Consider the following 19,249-nt stretch of genomic DNA (forward strand, 5'->3'; position numbering starts at 1 on the left):
CAGATGCCTTACTAAAATCCACGTACACGATATCCACTGCACTACCTTCATCAACCCTTCTTGTCACTTCCTCAAAGAATTCAATGAAATTTGTGAGGCAAGACCCTCCTTTAACAAATCCATGCTGACCATCCCCGACTAGTCCATGCCTTTCCACATGACAGTTAATCCGATCTCTCAGGATTGATTCTACTAATATGCTCACCACTGATGTAAGACTAACTGGCCTAGAATTGTTTGGCATTTTTACCCCCGATACCCTTTCACCCCCTTGCTTATCAAGCATCTATCTACATCTGCCTTAAAAATATTCAAAGACTCTGCTTCCACTGCCTTTTAAGGAAGAAAGTTTCAAAGATTCACAACCCTCTGAGAGAAAAAATTCCTCCTCATCTCCGTCTTAAATGAGTGACCCCTTATTTTTAAACAGTGACCCCTAGATCTAGATTGTCCCACAAGAGGAAACATCCTCTCCACATCCACCCTGTCAAGACCACTCAGGAACTTATATGTTTCAATCAAGTTGTCTCTTACTCTTGAACTCCAGCGGATACAAGCCTAGCCTGCCCAACCCTTTCTCATAAGACAACCCCCTCTCTATTCCAGGTCTTAGTCTAGAAAACCTTCATGAACTGCTTCCAATTCCTTTACATCCTTCGTTAAATAAGGAGACCAATAGTGTGCACAGTACTCTTGATGTGGCCTTACATATTAATACGTTTCTCTCTTGCCTTGTCTCTATTCTTTTATTTACCACATCTTCCCAAATTTGATCCCTTGTCCCCACTATTTAGTTTAAAACCCTCTCTACTTCTGTAGTTATGCTGTTTGCTGGAACACCAGCCCCAGTACAGTTCAGGTACAGTCCCCACTTTCCCCAGTACTGGTGCCGGGTGCCCTAAGAACTGGAACCTACTTCTCTCACATCAGCCCTTGAGCCACATGTTCATCTGTAACCTTATTTACGTTATGCCAATTTGCCTGTGACTCAGGTATTAAACCAGAGATTATTAACTTTGAGGCTCTGCTTTGTAATTTGGTGTCTAGCTCTTCATCCTGACTATATCAAACCTCCTTCCTAATCCTGCAACGTTATTGGTGCCTACATGGACCGTGACAACTGGATCCTACCCCTCCCACTGTAAGTTCCTCTCCAGCCCTGAGCAGATGTCCCGAAACCTGCCCCTGGGCGGCAATGCAGCTGTCTGGACTCTCGCTCTTTGCTGCAGAAAAAGTGTCAATTCCCCCTCACTTTACTGTCCCTGCCACCACTACATTCCTTTTTGCTCCCCCAACTTGAATGGCTTCCTGTACCACAGTGCCACGGTCAGTCAGCTCATCCGCTCTGTAGCCCCCACTCTCATCCAAACAAGCCGAAAGAACCTCAGACCTGTTGGACAATTGTAGAGGCTGAGGCTCCTGCACTCCTGCCCTCTGGGTCCCCTTACCTGCCTCAGCTGCAGTCACACCCTCCTGTCCCTGACCGCTTTCTAAATGAGAAGGGGTGTGGCCACCTCCTGTACAAATTGTTCAGGTAGCTTTACCCCTCTTTGATATGTCACGGTGCCTGAAGCTCGGTCTCCAGGTCAAGACTCCCCAAGCTGCAAACACTTACTGTAGACGTGTTTGCTGTGGATCACAGTGGCATCCAGGAGCTCCCACATGCTGCAGCTGAGACGCGTCACCTATTCTGCCATCCTTAATGTGTTTTAATTATCTACTTAATTATTTTATTCAATTATATATTTTAACTTTATGTATTTTAATATCCTTACCACAAGTTCCCGTACCATTTTAAACCCTAGGAATAGAATAGACCTTAACTACTAATCAGATACACACCAAATAGCTAGCTTTTTTCCTTGCAGTGGATTAAACAGCAATTGCTACAGGGTGAAAAAGTTAGAAAAAGCAATGGAGCACCTCCTTACCCTCCTCACCTAACTCCCTCAACTCACCAAACACCCAGCATTCTGTTGAGGTCACACTCCAATCAATTTTGCTGTAAGTGAAAAGTGAAAGGTGTTATCCTTAATTTGGAGAAATTGCATCTAGTTTTACAGCATCGTCTTGGGGTGGAGTGGTGGTGGGTTTTTGGGGTAGGGTGGTTGGGGCATACATTTGTGGATGTAGATAATTGTATCAGTGTCATGCGTGTTCATAGATCCATTTTTCAGTGTCTGGGTGGAACAGATAAAAGTAGAACTGTTGCTCGGACTTTTAGATGTTGACAAGGGTCTCCCTAGTGACGGGGATGAGGGTAATATGCTCATACAGTTCAGGCCAAGTTGTATGACTGACCTGCCATACTTCAGGATTGCACTCAGGAAATGAGAGCCAGTTATCTTGCTCCTGTTTGCTTGCAACATTACATTTATCACTTTTGAATCATTGGTTGGATGTCCAAAACTTCCAAAATTAGCTTAAACTAAACTTAACTGAGGAAGTGAACCCTAAAAGGAGATGTATTTGTCCCAGAGGAACTACACCAGGACATCAATAACAAAACACAACTTAAGAGAGGAGATAGGAAGGAGATTGACATACAGGGAGAAGCACATGATGCCGTGTGTTGAACACCAACTCTACCTCACTCAATTGACAGTGGAATTATCCATTCAGACAAATCTGTCTCCTTATACAGAATATTCCCCATTTATTGCTATTTCTCTCTACTCCTGAAAACACTATCTTTACTGGGTTGCAGTTCACTCCAAAGTGGAGATTTTTCTACCACCTTAACCATCTATTTGTGAGACTGAAGGCAGAGTACAGCAAGCTATTTGACTGAGTTTGATTCTGTCTTAGGTCAACTCCTATCTGTGAGCAATCATCAGCCACTGCCCTCCCAAACTCACTGATACAGAAGCTTCATTTCTCAACTGTGACCATGTAACTTAGTCCAGACTGGGATCTGGCCTGAGCCTTGTTGCTGAGCAAATCTCTGAACAATGCAGAGAGTCTCAGAATTTTTACTGAAGGCTGGGTTAAGGTGGGAGGGAGCAAAGGAAAAACCTGTTTCCAAACCTACAATGTGCAAGTGATTTTAGATAGATGACAGCGTGAACTATAAAGGTGTCTCTATCTGGGTTATTTAGTGTCTGGTAGCTTATTTTATCAGCCAGGCAGGTATTTAGCATCTTCCCGAGTGATTCCTGTAACATTCCCTAGCTATTTCCAACTTTTCCTACACAAAGTACTTCATGTCAAGGTTGTTATTATTTTTACAATAAATAGCCGGTGCTTAATTCAGTCAGGTTAGTGTCAGTCAATGAACCTTAAGAGTCTGTTGCTGATATATTAAAGACCCCTGGATATATCCCAGTATTTTGTAAGGTCAAATCACTCCCTAAGCTACATTTCCATCTCCTGTTCTATCCGTTTCTAGTCCATCTGGGAAGTCTGGCTCTGCTATTATATTGCTGAGTTATTGCTCCCTGAGTTCTTCTAAATCTTTGGTCCAATTGAAGCTTTTCATTACCCAGCACACCCTGTGTTTAAAAGAAAATTGAAAGTATTAGTGTGTGAAACAAGTTTGGTTTTGCAGTTGGATTGTGGCAGGCTGATGATGCAGCTTAATCTGAAGTGTATAGCAACTGCTCCTGAGATCCAAACCTGGCAATCCATTCTGTGGCTGTTAAATGAAGGCAGCATTGAGTTGTGCTCTGATGTTCTTTCTCTCACCATCGCCAACACTTTCAGATTGGCTACTTGAGTGAAGTGCCAGCCAGGCTCTTTAGAATGAGTGCCATCCCTGGCTCAATGGGCAGCACTGTCACCTCTGAGGCAAAAGATTATGGGTTCAAGCTCCACGCCAGAGATTTGAATACATAATCTAGGCTGACATTCCAATACAGTATTGAGGGTATGCTACACTGGTGGAGGGGCTGTCTATCAGGTGAGCTATTAAGTGAAGACACTATCTAAACTCTCGAGTGGATGTAAAACATCCCATTTCAAAGAAGAGCAGAGGAGTTATCACTACTGTTATGAAAGGTGCTATATAAATGCAAGTTCTTTCCTTCTAACTGTGCTCTAGCCAGATCAGGATCTTTGGGAGAGAATAGAAGAGATAATACGTGGCCGGTGGGAAGAGTTTGTAAGATTGAGGCATCATCACACTCTGCTGTGTCTGGTTTCTGGCAAACATTGATTAATCCATCAGTCTCCATGTGCTCATTCAGAGCGTTGTATACATAGAAGCAAATTTAATTCCAATTTCATGCATATATATTTTCCTGAAGTGAATGCAGGGGCTATTTGCCCTTGCTTTTCCACCGGTTAATCTTGCTGCTGTCCTGGTGTCCGATTTCCTCTGCTTATTGAGAGAGAAGCTTCTGCTCCTTTTCAATCACACAATGACCTTGAAACTTATCAGATTCCATGGTGCTCCCACTCCCCAGTCCTGCCACAAAATCTACAGAGCATGATCCAAAATATTGGTGTGCCACACATAGCCAAGTCAATCACAAACTGCAGAATAATACATGATACCCAGCCTCTCATCCTCTCCTGAGCTAGATTTACTGCTCAGCCAATGTGGGAGGGGCATTTCTCCAGTACATGGGGGGCGCTTCCCTAAGTGTGGGACGGGCTTTTCCCCCAATGTGTGGGGGATATTCCCCCAGTGTACGAGGGGCATTTCACCCAATGTTGGAGGGGCATTTCCCCCCATGTGCAGGAGGGGCGTTTCCCCCATGTGCAGGAGGGGCATTTCCCCCAGTGCTGGAGGGGCGTTTCCCCCGGTGCGGGAGGGGCGTTTCCCCCAGTGCCGGAGGGGCGTTTCCCCCGGTGCCGGAGGGGCGTTTCCCCCGGTGCCGGAGGTGCGTTTCCCCCGGTGCCGGAGGGGCGTTTCCCCCGGTGCCGGAGGGGCGTTTCCCCCCGGTGCCGGAGGGGCGTTTCCTCCGGTGCCGGAGGGGTGTTTCCCCCAGTGCAGGAGGGGCATTTCCCCCGGTGCCGGAGGGGTGTTTCCTCCTGTGTGGCTGTGGCATTTCCTCTTACGTGGGGGCAGATGGATAACTGACTTAAACTGGTTTTGAGAAGCTTGAATAAGGGAGCATAAAAACAGGCCTTCCTCAGTGCTGCCTTGTCTACACTAGAGTGCTGCTCTGGTGCTTAAGTTGGAGTTTGGTGAGAGAGGGAGTTCAGTGAAGCAAGGAAGGAGCTGTTCCTTTCTTTTTCTATTTTTCCTCTGCCTCCAGTAGCTGGCCTGTTCTTTGCTGTAGGGGAAGAATCTGATTGAGAATGACAAGAGCCCATAAAGGAGCAGAGAGAGAACCGAGAGTTTACAGATAAAATCTAAAAGTGACGTCACATAAGTTGATTGGTTGTTAAATATAGGTCTTTCTGGACTTGGCACAGAGGCGATGATTGGTGAGTGAAGGTGAGTTATTGTATTATATCTTACTGCAGTCAACACTATGTAAAGTTTAAGGTATGTCAGTGCAGCTCAGCCATGTGGAATGTGCATCCTGCAGGATGTGGGAAGTTGTGCAGGCACATAGTGCCCTTGTGTAAGCACATAGTGCCCTCTGTGACTACATCTGCCGAAAGTGTCACCAGCTGTGAAAAATTGAGCTCCCAGTTGTGGAACTTGAGCAGCGGCTGGAGTCAGTCTGGGGCATCTGCAAAGCTGAGGATTATGGGGATAGCAAGTTTGGAGAGGTGGTTACAATGCGGCTAATAAGTACACAGGTAGAGAGGGAATGGTTGACCGCCAGTATATCTAAGGGAAACAGGCAGGTAGTGCAAGAATCACCTGAGGCTATCTCGCTCTGTAACTGCCTTTCCATTTTGGATACTGGTGAGCAAGGTGGTTCCTCAGAGGCTGTAGCAAGAGCCAGGTTCGGGGCAGCACAGGTAGCTCAGCTACAGAAGGCTGTAGCAAGAGCCAGGTTCGGGGCAGCACAGGTAGCTCAGCTACACAGGAGGGGAGGAGGAAGAGTAAAAGTACTAAAGTGGAGGTGGGTTCCAAAGTTAGGGGAACAGACAGACATTGCTGTGGCTGTAGGCATGACTCCAGGATGGCCTGTTGCCTCTCTGGTGCCAGAGTTAGGGACGTCACAGAGCAGCTGCAGGGGGGGAGGGTGAACAGCCAGAGGCTGTGGTCCACACTGGGACCAATGACATAGGTAGGAAAAGGGATGATGTCCTGAAAGCAGATTTTAGGGAGTTAGGAAAGGAATTAAAAAGCAGGACCTCAAGAGCAGTAATCTCGGGATTACTCCCAGTGCTACCTGCTAGTGAGCATACGAATAGGAAGGTTGAGCAGTTCAACACCCTGGCTGGAGAAATGGAGTAGGAGGGAGGGCTTTAGATTTCTGAGGCATTTGGGCTGGCTCTGGAGCAGGTGAGACCTGTACAAGAAGGGCGGGTCACACCTTAACAGAACTGGGACTAATGTTGTCATGGTGGCGGGGGTGGGGGCCAGGGGTGGAGGGGGGGGGGCGGGGGTGGGTGTTGTTGGTGTTATTGGGGATGGTCTATGCTAGATTGGCAGGGAATTGGGAACCTGTGTGGAAATTCAGAGTGGAGAGGAGGAAAACTGGCAGAGAGAAGTAGAGAAATATTAACTGATAAGGAGGATACATCAGAGGGTAGTATCAAGGCAAGTAGAATACTTGGAGAGTTTGGTACAATTGGAGTAGGCAATAGTAAGTCATTAGATGGGGTCAGAATAAGGGGGAGAGTAAAAAATGCTTCACTCAGGGTTAATGTGCATGTATGTGAGTGCACAGAGTGTGGTTAGTAAGATTGGTGAACTACAGGCACAGGTTGACAAATGGAATTATGATATTATTGCTATAACAGAGACCTGGCTTAAAGAAGGGCAGGACTGGGTGTTAAATATTCCTGGGTGTTTAGGAGAGACAGGAAAGGAAGAAAAGGTTTGAGGTGGGGGGGGGGGGGTGGTGTTGGTGATGCGAATGGCAGCATTGATTTAAAGATGGCATTACATTACTGGAAAGAGAGGATGTTCCAGAGGGGTCAAGGGTGGAATCTCTATGGCTAGAGGTAAGGAGTGAAAAAAGTTAACATTGATCGGTGTAGTATTCAGACCACCCACTAGTGCAAGGGATGTAGAGGAACAAGTTTGCAAAGAATTTACAGAGAAGTGCAAGAATTATAGAGTAATTATAATGGGGGAATTCAATTATCCAAATATGGACTGGGATAGGGATAGTGCAAAGGGACAAGAGAGGCAAGAATTCCTGGAAATGTGTTTAAGATAGTTTTCTGCCACAGTATATTTCCAGTCCTAAGAAAGGGCAGGCACTGTTGGACCTAGTTCTGGGGAATGAGTTGACCCAAGTGGATCAAATATCATGGGAGAGCATTTAGGGAACAGTGACCATTGTATTATAAGGTTTAGGTTGGCCATGGAAAAGGACAAGAAACAATCCAGAGCGGGGATAATTAATTGGGGGAAAGCCAAATTTGATGGGACGAGAATGCATCTGAGTTGAGTGAGTTGGAATCAAATGTTAGCAGGAAAGGCAGTGGCTGAACAATGGGCCACCTTCAAAGAATAAGTATTGCAGGCAATGTCCTTGAAGGGGAAAGGTAGGACAAAAAGAATCCAGGGTGCCCTTGATGACGAGAGAGATGGAGATGAAGATGAAAAGGAAGAAGTGCGCGTACGACAGTAGTTGGATAGAAAATACAATAGAGAATCAGGCTGAATATAGAAGGAACAGAGGGGAAGTGAAAAAACTAATAAGGAAAGCAAGGAGAGAGCATGAAATGAGACTGGCAGCTTACAAAAAAGGGAATCCCAAGGCCTTCTATAAGGGTGGTAAAAGAAAAAGTAGGACCATTAAGGGATAAAAAAGGAGATTTGTACCTGAAGGCAGGGGAAATGGTATTAAATGACTACTTTGCATCTGTCTTTACAAAGGAAGATGTTACCCAGGCCAAAGTGAGAGAGGAGATAACTGGTATACTAGAAGGATTTACAATTGAGAAGGAGGAGGTGTTAGAAAGGCTAGCTTTACTTAAAATAGATAGAGCATCAGGACCAGATGAGATGCATCCAAGGGTTCTGAGGGAAGTGAATGTGGGAATTGCAGAGGCGCTAGTGATAATCTTCCAGTCTTCCTTAGATACAGGGGTGGTGCCAGAGGACTGGAGAATTGCGAATGTTACACTCTTGTTCAAAAAGGAGTGCAAGGATAAAGCCGGCAACTACAGACCAGTCAGTTTGACTTCAGTGGCAGGGAAACTTCTGGAAACTACAGTTAAGGATAAAATCAATAGTCACGTAGACAAGTGCAGGATAATTAAGAAAAGCCAGCGTAGATTCATTAACGGAAAATCATGTTTAACTAACTTGCTGGAGTTTTTTGAGGAGGTAACAGAGAAGGTTGATAAGGGCAATGCTGTTGATGTGGTGTATATGGATTTTCAAAAGGCATTTGATACAGTGTCACACAACAGACTTGTGAGCAAAATTCTAGCTCATGATATAAGAGGAAAAGTAGGCACTTGGATAAGAAATTGGCTGAGTGACAGGAAACAGGGAGAAGTGATAAATGGTTGTTTTTCACATTGAAGGAAGGTTTGCAGTGAAGTTCCCCTGGGGTCAGTGTTGGGACCCTTCCTCTTCTTGATATATGATAATAACCTAGACTGTGGTGTTCAGGGAAGGATTTCAATATTTGAAGATGATACAAAGATTGGAAACGTTGTCAACTGTGATGGGGATAGTCTTGAACTTCAAAAGGACATGTTGGTGAATTGGGCAGACAAGTGGCAGATGAACTTCAATGCAGAGAAGTGTGGGGTGATTCATTTTGGCAGGAAAAATACGGTGAGACAGTATAAAGTAAAGGGAGAAACTCTAAAGGAGGTGCAGGGACAGAGGGACCTCAGTGTACATGTACATAAGTCATTGAAGATGCCAGGGCATGTTGAGAGAACAGTTAATAAAGCATATAGTATCTTAGGCTTTTTTAATAGAGGCATTAAAATAAAATAAATAAAATAATCAAAATAAATACTAAAACACATAATTGTGTAATTAAGTAATGTACAACTTTTAGTTGTAGGTGGTACCAGCTTTCAATAAGCACAATAAATTGTAGTACACCTAGGAATTATTCTAAGTTAATTAAGAAAGTAGTTAAATTAACTAAAAAGCATAACCCCTGTCCTACCTTTTAATGTTGCAGCTGTGGAATGTGGGAGCTTCTGGGTGCCAAGGCAATTCAGGGCAAACACATCTGCAGAAAGTGTAAGCAGCTAGAGGAATTCCAGATCAGGGTTATTGATCTGGAAGCTGAACTGCAGACACTGCGCAACATAAGGGAGGGGGAGAAATACCTGGACACGTTGTTCTATTAGAAAGTCACATCTCTTAGGACAGCATCATCTGTTTTGGACAGCGGTGAGGGACAGGAGGATGTGACCATTAGGAAGGCAGGTAAAGGGACTGAGCAGATAGTTGTGAAGAAGCCTCAGACTTTGAAATTGTCAAACAGGTACAAGGTGTTTGCTAGCTATCCGGACGAAAGCGAGAGCTGCAGGGTGGATGAGCAGACTAGCCATGGCACCATGGAAACTGTTCAAGTGGGAGGAGCAAAAAGGAATTTAGTGGTCGTAGGGGATAGTATAGTGAGGGGAATTGACACTGCTCTCTGCAGCCGAGAGTGAGAGTTCAGACAGCTGTGTTGCCTGCCCAGTGCCAGGTCTCGGGACATCTCTCAGGGCTAGAGAGGAACTTACAGCTGGAGGAAGTGGATCCAGTTGTCATGGTGCATGTAGGTGCCAATGATACAGGCAGGATGAGGAATGAGGTTCTGCATGGTCAGTTTGAAGAACTAGGCACCAAATTAAGAAATACAACATCAGAGGTAATAATCTCTAGCTTATTACCTGAGCCACGTAAAAATTGGAATAGGGAAAATAAGATTAGGGAAATGAATGCATGGCTCAAAGACTGGTGTGACAGAAGTGGGTTCTGGTTCATGGGACACTGGCATCAGAACTGGGGCAAGTCAGGGCTGTACCGTTGGGATGGCCTACACCTAAACCATGCTGGGACCAGTGTTCTAGCGAGCTGCATAACTAGGGCAGTAGAGAGGGCTTTAAACTAAACAAGGTGGGGGGAGGGCGAGGGATCAAGTTTGGGTGGATATAATAAATCAAAGGGTGGAGTCAAGGCAGGAGAGCAAAATAAAAATATGGGAAATGAGTGTCAGAGAAGAGCAGGAAGGGACAGAGAGAAAAAACCTAAGAATACATCAATAGTCAAGACTAGATGTTACAAAGATAACAAAAAGAGAAAATTAAAGGCTCTATATCTGAATGCTCATAGCATTCATAACAAAGTAAATGAACTGATAGCGCACAGTGACGTAAATAAACTGTAAGTTCCTTTCCAGCCCTGAGCAAAAATCCCGAGCTCTGGCACTGAGTAAGCAACACAGCTGTTTGGACTCTTGCTCACAGCTGCAGAGAACAATGTCATTTCCACTCACTATACTGTGTTATATTATGTACACTATATAATGGAGACCTGGCAGCAGGGTGACAAGGATTGGGTGTTGAATATTGAGGGATAAATGACATTCCAGAAGAATAGGAAGCTAGGTAAAGGTGGAGGGGTAGCACTGTTAATTAAGGATGGCATTGGTGCAATCATTTGAGATGACCTTGGTTCAGGAAATCAGATTGTAGAATTGATTTGGGTAGAGATGAAGAATAGTTGGGGAAAGAAATCACTCGTGGGAGGGGTCTACAGGCCCCCTAATAGTAACCACAATGTAGGACAAAGTATACAAGTAGAAAAATTGTGTGCTTGTAATAAAGGGACGGCAATAATTGTGGGTGATTTTAAACTACATATGAACTGGAAAAATCAGATTGGCAGGAAAAGGCTGGTTGAGAAGTTCATAGAATGCTTTTGAGATAGTTTCTTACAGCAGCATGTTCTGGAACCAACCAGAGAGCTGGTTATATTAGACTTGGTATTATGTAATGTGACAGGATTAATTAATGACTTCAGAGGCACCCCTAGGTAGCAGCAAGCACAATATGAATAAATTTTACATTCGGTTTGCAAGGGAGCAGAGTGGGTCTAAAACTGGTATTTTAAACTTAAACAAGGGCTACTATGTGGGCATGAAAGCTGAGATAGCTGAAGTTGAACTGGGATACTAGGCTAGGATAAGCAGAGAAGCAGTGACAGACATTTAAGGGGATATTTCAGAATACACAGAATAAGTACATTCTTACTATAAAGAGCAATTCTAAGGGGAGGACCCTTCATTCTTAACTAAAGAAGTTAAGGAAAGCATAGAACTTAAGGAAAAAGCATATAATGTGCAAAGATGAGTGGCAGGTCAGATGATTAGTCAGAATATAAAGAACGGCAGTGAATGGCTAAAAGGTTAATCAGGAGAAAGAAATCAGAGTATGTATGAGAGGAAGCTAGCTAAAAATGTAAAAATGGATAGCAAGAGTTTCTATAGGTATTTAAAAAGGATAAGAGTAAGTAAAGTGAGTGTTGGTCCTTTATAGAGTGACAATTGGGAGCTAGTAGGAGATAATAAGAAAATAGCAGATGAAATGAACAAATATTTTGCTTCTGTCTTCATTATAAAAGATATAAAAAACATTCCTGTAATAGCTGTACATCGGGAGGTGGAGGGGAGAAAGGATCTTGGTGAAATTACAATCACTTGGGAAGCGGTACTGAGCAAACTGATGGAGCTGTGGGCTGACAAGTCTCCAGGTCCTGATGGACTCATCCTAGGATCCTAAAAGAGGTGGCTAAGGAGGTAGTAGATGGGTTGGTGTTAATTTTCCAAGATTCCTAGATTCTGGAAAGGCTCCATTAGACTGGAAAGTAGCAAATATAACCCCTCTATTCAAGAAGGGAAGGAGGCAGAAAACAGGAAACTATAGGCCAGCTGGCTTGACCTCTGTCATGGGGACGTTGTTAGAATTGATCATTAAGAGGTTATAGCTGGGCACTTAGAAAAACTCAAGGTAACTGAGAAGAGTAAGCATGTTTTGTGAAAGGGAAATCATGTTTAACCAATTTATTGGAGTTCTTTTGAAGGAGTAACATGTGCTGTTGACAAAGGGGAGCCTGGAGACATGCTGTACTTGGATTTCCAGAAGGCATTTGATAAGGTGCCACATCAAAGGTTATTGTGGAAGGTAAAAGCTCATGGAGTAGGGGGTAACATACTAGCATGGATAGAAGTTTGACTGGTTGGCAGGAAACAGAGAGTATGCATAAACGGGTCCTTTTCTGATTGGCAGGATATGACAAGTGGAGTCCCGCAGGGGTCTGTGCTGGGGTCTCAACTTTTTACAATTTACATCAATGATTTAGATGAGGGAAGTGAAGACATGGGAGCTAAATTTGCAGATGACACAACGATAGGTAGGAAAGTATGTTGTGAAGAGGACATGAGGAGGTTGCAGACAGATATAGATAGGTTAAGTGAGTGGTCAAAAATCTGGCAGATGGAGTATAATGTGGGAAAATGTGAAGTTGTTCACTTTGGTCAGAATAAAAAAGCAGAATATTACTTAAATGGAGAATGACTGAAGAATTCCGAGTTACAGAGGGATCTCAGTGTTCTCATGTGTGAGTCACAAAAAGTTAGCATACAGGTAAAGCACGTAATCAAGAAGGCTAATGGAATGCTATCCTTTATTCTGAGAGGAATTGAACATAAAAGTAAGGGTGTTATGCTTCAGTTATACAGGGCATTCGTGAGACCACATCTCGAATACTGTGTACAGCCTTGGTCTCCTTATTTAAGGAAGGATGTGAATACATTGCAGGAGGTTCACAGGAGGTTTACTAGATTGATACCTGGAATGAGTGGGTTGTCTTATGACGAAAGGTTGGACAGACTGGGCTTGTTTCCACTGGAGTTTAGAAGAGTGAGGGGTGACTTGATTGAAGTATACAAGATCCTGAATGGTCTCAACAAGGTGGATTTAGAAAGGATGTTTCCTTTTGTGGATGAGTCCAGAGCTAGGGGTCACTGTTTTAAAATTAGGGGTCGCCCTTTTAGGACAGAGATGGGGAGAATAGTTTTCTCTCTGAGGATTATGCGACTTTGGAACTCTGCCTAAGAAGGTGGTGGAGACGGGGTCATTGAATATTTTTAAGGTGGAGATAGATACTTTCTTGTTAGGCAAGGGAATCTAAGGTTATCGGGGATAGGTGGGAATGTAGAATGCAAAACACAACCAGATCAGTCATAGTCTTATTGAATGGCGGAGCAGGCTCGAGGGGCCAGATGGCCTACTTCTGATCCTATTTCATATGTTTGTATCTGTCCTCTCAATAAGGCCAATTTTATCATCACAACTGTTGCCTATGATGAGAAAGGAGTCTGGGACCTTCTGACTCTGAGGCCAGGATCTTTAGATTGGCGAGTGGTGGGTGAGGCCTGCTCGCTGACGCGTAAAATGACACCGGATGACGTTGGGCAGAACTCCCGACGTTGGCCCGCCTCATTCCAATTTTCAGATCAGTGGGGGTGCAGCCGAATCAGTTGTTCACCTGCCGACCTGTCAATGGCCTATTGAGGCCATTTAAAAAGTAATTGACATAATTAATGGACCTGCCCGTCCAACCTTAGGGTTGGCGAGGAGGCCGGGAGCTGAGGCGGGGAATAGAGAAAGCATCAAACCTCATCCACGGGCAGAATGAGGTTTCATGAGGGGTTTTAAAAATGTAATAAATGTTTGAGTTAAAGTGATGGACATGTCCCAACTCATGTGACAGTGTCACATGAGGAGACATGTCAGGGAAATTTTGTTTGTGCACCTTTACCATTTTTAAATTTGGCAGCACTTAGACTCAGTGAGATGAGTGCGCTCTTTTGCGCGCATACATGAAAGAGCGCACTCTCGGCTGAGGGAATCTCCCCCCACCGTCCGCATAGGGATCGCATAGCGCTTCCTGGCAGCCGTCACGCTTGGGGGGCCTTAATTGGCCCGCCCATGTAAAATGGCGTTGAGCCCCCAATTGGGGCCCACACTCGCTCCTGCACTTCCCCCACCGACAGGAGAGAGATTCTTCCCTGAGGCTTAGAACCACAATTAATATTTCGCTGACTCCTGGGGCCTTTGGGGTGGAGTCTTTAAAAAATTGACTATAATGTCTTGCCTGGAGTTACCAATGTTCAGAGTTTGCAAGCAGTATAGGAATGTATTAGAGCTGTGACCATCCTAGCAAGATAGACTTGTATTCTAGTTTTTAAATCATATAAAAATTTATATTAAAAAATTAAGGATCTGTGGTTGGTAAGAGTTATAATTTAAATATTCCCTGGGTTTAAAATGGCTATTTGCAACACAAAGCCCTGATTTAATTTCCTGCAATTAATCACAATTTAATGCATTCTTCCCAAATTACAATGCTCCACCTTCTAATGGCACCAGGCACTTACAAAAACAATCTCCCAAATCTCGCCTCACAACCTGTACACATTCTTAAATGTGCAGCAAGTGTTTGAATGTCAAATTACAGCTCCTACCACTGCTGGTGATCAAGGATCTCCCTTTCTTTACAGCACAGAAAGAGCTCATTGTTCCGAACTCAGTGCTGCCACACTGCAGCCCTTTTCCATTCTGTTTCCCTGTTCTTTTATGTCCATCCTTTTCAAACACTTATCCAATTGTCTATAAAATGATAGCTCTATAATTTGGAAAGCATTCCCTGTGTGAAAATATTCTAACTTGCACTCTGTTCCTGAAGTGATAAGCCTCAGTCTGTTCTTCTTACTCATTCAGCAATCTATGAAAATCATCTTTCACAATCAACCCTCAGAGAAACTTTCCTAATTCTGAAACCTTTTATTAGATGGTCCCTTAACCTTCGAGTTTTCAAGCTTGACTTCATAATTATAACTTCCCATCCCTGGTATAATTTACAGTAATTATTGGGCTTTTAGTTACTGACTTGTGATGCTTTTCACTTATTCATTGTGCTTTAGGGTTCAAATATTGCAGGACCCAGGTTCAAAATGACAAAATTGGAAACTAGAATGAAAATCTCAAATCACTACAATATCCCATCAAATACTCCCAGGTCAGGTACAACATGGAGTTAGATATAAAGTAAAGCTCCCTCCACACTTTCCCCATCAAACACTCACAGGACTGGTATAGCACAGGGTTAGATACAGAGTAAAGCTCCCTCTACACTGTCCATCAAACACTCCCAGGACAGGTACAGCACAGGGTTAGATACAGGGTAAAGCTCCCTCTACACCGTCCCCATCAAACACTCCCAGGACAGGTACAGCACGGGGTTAGATACAGAGTAAAGCTCCCTCTACACTGTCCATCAAACACTCCCAGGACAGGTACAACACAGGGTTAGATACAGGGTAAAGCTCCCTCTACACCGTCCCCATCAAACACTCCCAGGACAGGTACAGCACGGGGTTAGACACAGAGTAAAGCTCCCTCTACACTGTCCCCATCAAACACTCCCAGGACAGGGACAGCATGGGGTTAGATACAGAGTAAAGCTCCCTCTACACTGTCCATCAAACACTCCCAGGACAGGTACAGCACAGGGTTAGACACAGAGTAAATCTCCCTCTACACTGTCCCCATCAAACACTCCCAGGGCAGGTACAGCACGGGGTTAGATACAGAGTAAATCTCCCTCTACACTGTCCCCATCAAACACTCCCAGGACAGGTACAGCACGGGGTTAGATACAGAGTAAAGCTCCCTCTACACTGTCCCATCAAACACTCCCAGGGCAGGGACAGCACAGGGTTAGACACAGAGTAAAGCTCTCTCTACACTGTCCCCATCAAACACTCCCAGGGCAGGTACAGCACGGGGTTAGATACAGAGTAAATCTCCCTCTACACTGTCCCCATCAAACACTCCCAGGACAGGTACAGCACGGGGTTAGATACAGAGTAAATCTCCCTCTACACTGTCCCCATCAAACACTCCCAGGACAGGGACAGCATGGGGTTAGATACAGAGTAAAGCTCCCTCTACACCGTCCCCATCAAACATTCCCTGGACAGGTACAGCATGGGGTTAGAGGAGCATCATTTGGAATTTGAGATTGGAGTCCTGTGGAGTGCTAATGTTGTTTGTGATTGCCTCACGCTATAATGTTGGAGAGCACTCTTAGCTGCCACATCAACCTGCCTTAGTTCCAACTTCAGAATAGCATATAACCTGCTTTACTTGTTCTATAGGCTTCCATTTCTCACACCTGCCACCTTGCAGCTTTATTGAAGGAGTTTGCCTATTTAGTGCCACTTTGTCCTTGAGTTTGGAGTAGTTTTGAGCTATGGTTCTTCAAACGCTAGGATCTGGATTGAGACTGCTTGAACTGAATCCGTGAGATTTTATTGTTGGTGGAGATGAAAATCGTTTTGCGTGTGATTGACTGAGTTATTACCGTTTTACTATTACCCTGTTTTCTATCAGCCTCCACTTACTACATATTAAATATATATCTGTCCATGTGTATTATAGAATTTAAAATCATGGTGTGACTGTTCCTTCTCATAATATCTGCAGCATCTGTTAAATATCAGCCAGCCTGCTGAGTCTCCTCCATTCAAACTGCAGAAATTCTATACAATCCCCCTGGGTCCAGCATCATTCTGTGCATTGTGCAAGGTTCCTACACTCTCATCTCCTCAGAGAAACCTTGCTTCAAATCTAATTCCCTGAGAGCTTTTAGTTTCAGCTGCATAGTTTGTAGACCAAACTAGATCGGAGTGAGACTCCTGGATTGTGGGGCACTGGGTACCAGGGGAGTGGCAATTGCAGTATCGGCTCATTGCAGAGGCTTTTACACAAAGCAAGGTTTCATTTCTTAGAACTTAGAAAATTAAGGGGAGATTTGATCAAAGTTTTCAAGATATTAAAGAGAACAGATAGGACAAATAAAGAGAAACTATTGCTGCTGGTTGGAGAATCTAGGACTAGGGGGCAGGGTCTAAAAAAATAGAACCAGAGCTTTCAGAAGTCAAGTTAGGAAGCACTTCAATATACAAAGGGCAGTGTAGGGTTAGAACTCTCTTGATGCTGGGTTAGTTGTTCATTTGAAATCTGAGATTGACAGATTTTTGTTAACCAAAGGTATTAAGGATTATGGGGCAAAGCCCATAACATGGAGTTAGGTCATAGATCAGCCATGATCTCATTGAATGGTAGAACAGGCTCGAGGGATTGAATGGCCTCCTCCTGTTCCTATATGTAGCCTCCCTGAGTCAGGGCTTTTTTGAGTGGGAGACTGGAGGTTCATCATTTTCTGTGGAACTGTATCCCACTAAGAGTCAGCAGCTTCCAGCTAAGAGGGCAGTATAAGCTTCAGTGTGACTTAATTATTCCTGATGGAGTTAACTTGCTTCTAATACCGTTGCTTGTCGTCTTTTCCTCCAGTTCTCTGTTTGCTTCAATGCCAGAATGGAGGGGTGTGCATACGAAAGGACCGTTGCCACTGCCCTTCAGGGTTCACCGGAAAATTCTGTCAGATCCCCATTCCGTCTGTCAGCAGCCAGGTTAACGTCAGCTTACCAACAGGGGACCCAGGCTCAGCTCATAAACCTCGAGTGGAAACTGTGTACACTCTCCCTCTCTCCAACCAACAGCTTCCAAACCAAAGTAAGAGGAACTGCTCACAATAGAAATTGTTGTTTCTTTGTGTGTTGGCAAGGAACAGTGATCCTGCATTGTTATTTGATATTAGATTCAAACTTCAGCATAAAATAGGGCTGAAAATAATGTTGACAATGTCGTGGTGCAAATGGCGAATGCACTTGCACCAACATTCCATTCCCTGCTGTTCTAACTGTTTATATTTTAACCCAGTGATCTGTTGCCTGGGATCTCACCCACCTCCCGGACAACATGAAGCAGAGGACAAATGCAGCAATATCAGGCTTGGTGCCCAGTGAGTCGGTCAAACATATTGGTTTCGCACTGATGAAGCTTCTGACTTCCTCCTAACTGAAATAGTTCACTGAAAGTTCAGGATCTCTCTGTGGGTCAGACTCATTGATTCCAGACAAAAACAAAAATTGCTGGAAAAGCTCAGCAGGTTTGACAGCATCTGTGGAGAGAAAGACAGAGTTAACGTTTTGAGTCCATATGTTTCTTCTACAGAGCTCTGAAGAAGAGTCATATGGACTCGAAACATTAACTCTGTCTTTCTTTCCACAGATGCTGCCAGACCTGCTGAGTATTTCCAGCACTTTTTGTTTTTGTTTCAGATTTCCAGCACCTGCAGTATTTTGCCGTTATCGTTGATTCCACAGCTGTTTGTCCCTAATACACTCACATGGTCTTGCAATATTTACCATGCTCACTTTAACAGCTTTAGAACTAAGCCATCTTCAGTGGTTTGTACAGCAGTTCACAACTCTGTTAGCTATAAATTTATTTGTAGGTTATTAAGATTAACCTAGTCTGTAGTAATTGAAGATTAATTTCCTAGTCACTCCTGCAAACAACCCAGGAGAAAATCACAGTGACTTTAAAACAAATTGTGTTTTTTTTCTCTTTTATTTATTTGTTATAAAAATATCAGAGCTGGGAGTGGGAGTTTAGGAGTGGGAGCCTAATGGAATTTGGGAATGGGAATTTGTGGAAGTTTGGGACTGGGAGTCAAATGGAATTTGGGAATGGGAGTTTGGGAATAGGAGTTTGTGAGAGTTTGAGTGGCAGGATTTTGGAGGTCATGTGTTGAAATGTCCAGGAGTCAGGGACCCTAGTTATTAAACCCATTAACTGTCTGTACTGGTAAAGGAGTTTCTCCCAAAACATAAACATGAACCTTGTGTCCACTTATCAACTTGTATATTTCCAGCATTTCTGTCTTATTTTTCATTTCCTGTTGATTATAAAGAAACTGGTGAAAAACCATAATGTACAATAGCATTAGTGTGCATTTGGAAACAGTTTGGCTCAATTAGGGAGAGTCAGCTCAGATTTATAAAGGGCAGGTCAAGCTTGACTAATTTAATTAAATTCTTTGTCTAAGTTATTGACAAAGCAAATGAAGCAAAGAATTAATGTGAATTCAATATATTTGGATTTTTAAATAAAAATTGGTGAAGTGCCACACTGGAGATATGTTGTAAAGATTAAAAGGATTCAATGACCCAGCAATTGAAGGTTGAGGATAAAAACAGGGAGTAAGTGGATAGTTCCTGACATCAGGGATCTTGTTCTCTTGTTAACAATTTGGCTGACTTGGGCATGGTCACAGAGAGATAAATATCAAATT

The 19,249-nt window shown here is 43.8% G+C and overlaps 1 protein-coding gene across 5 annotated transcripts in view; it reads left to right on the plus strand.

Moving 5' to 3' along the window:
• Nucleotides 1-19,249, plus strand: part of LOC121272639 (latent-transforming growth factor beta-binding protein 1-like) — a 754,836-nt gene that overhangs the window by 231,923 nt on the left and 503,664 nt on the right. For 4 of the 5 annotated variants that reach the window (XM_041179326.1, XM_041179327.1, XM_041179328.1 and 1 more), the window contains one exon: nucleotides 17,404-17,625. The exons of the other annotated variant lie outside the window; for it this stretch is intronic. In XM_041179326.1, the coding sequence (XP_041035260.1) occupies nucleotides 17,404-17,625 (222 nt within the window). The remainder of the gene's footprint in view (nucleotides 1-17,403; nucleotides 17,626-19,249) is intronic. 5 annotated transcript variants of the gene reach the window in all.

Source organism: Carcharodon carcharias, chromosome 34 (assembly GCF_017639515.1).
Source record: "Carcharodon carcharias isolate sCarCar2 chromosome 34, sCarCar2.pri, whole genome shotgun sequence".
Lineage (NCBI taxonomy): Eukaryota > Metazoa > Chordata > Chondrichthyes > Lamniformes > Lamnidae > Carcharodon > Carcharodon carcharias.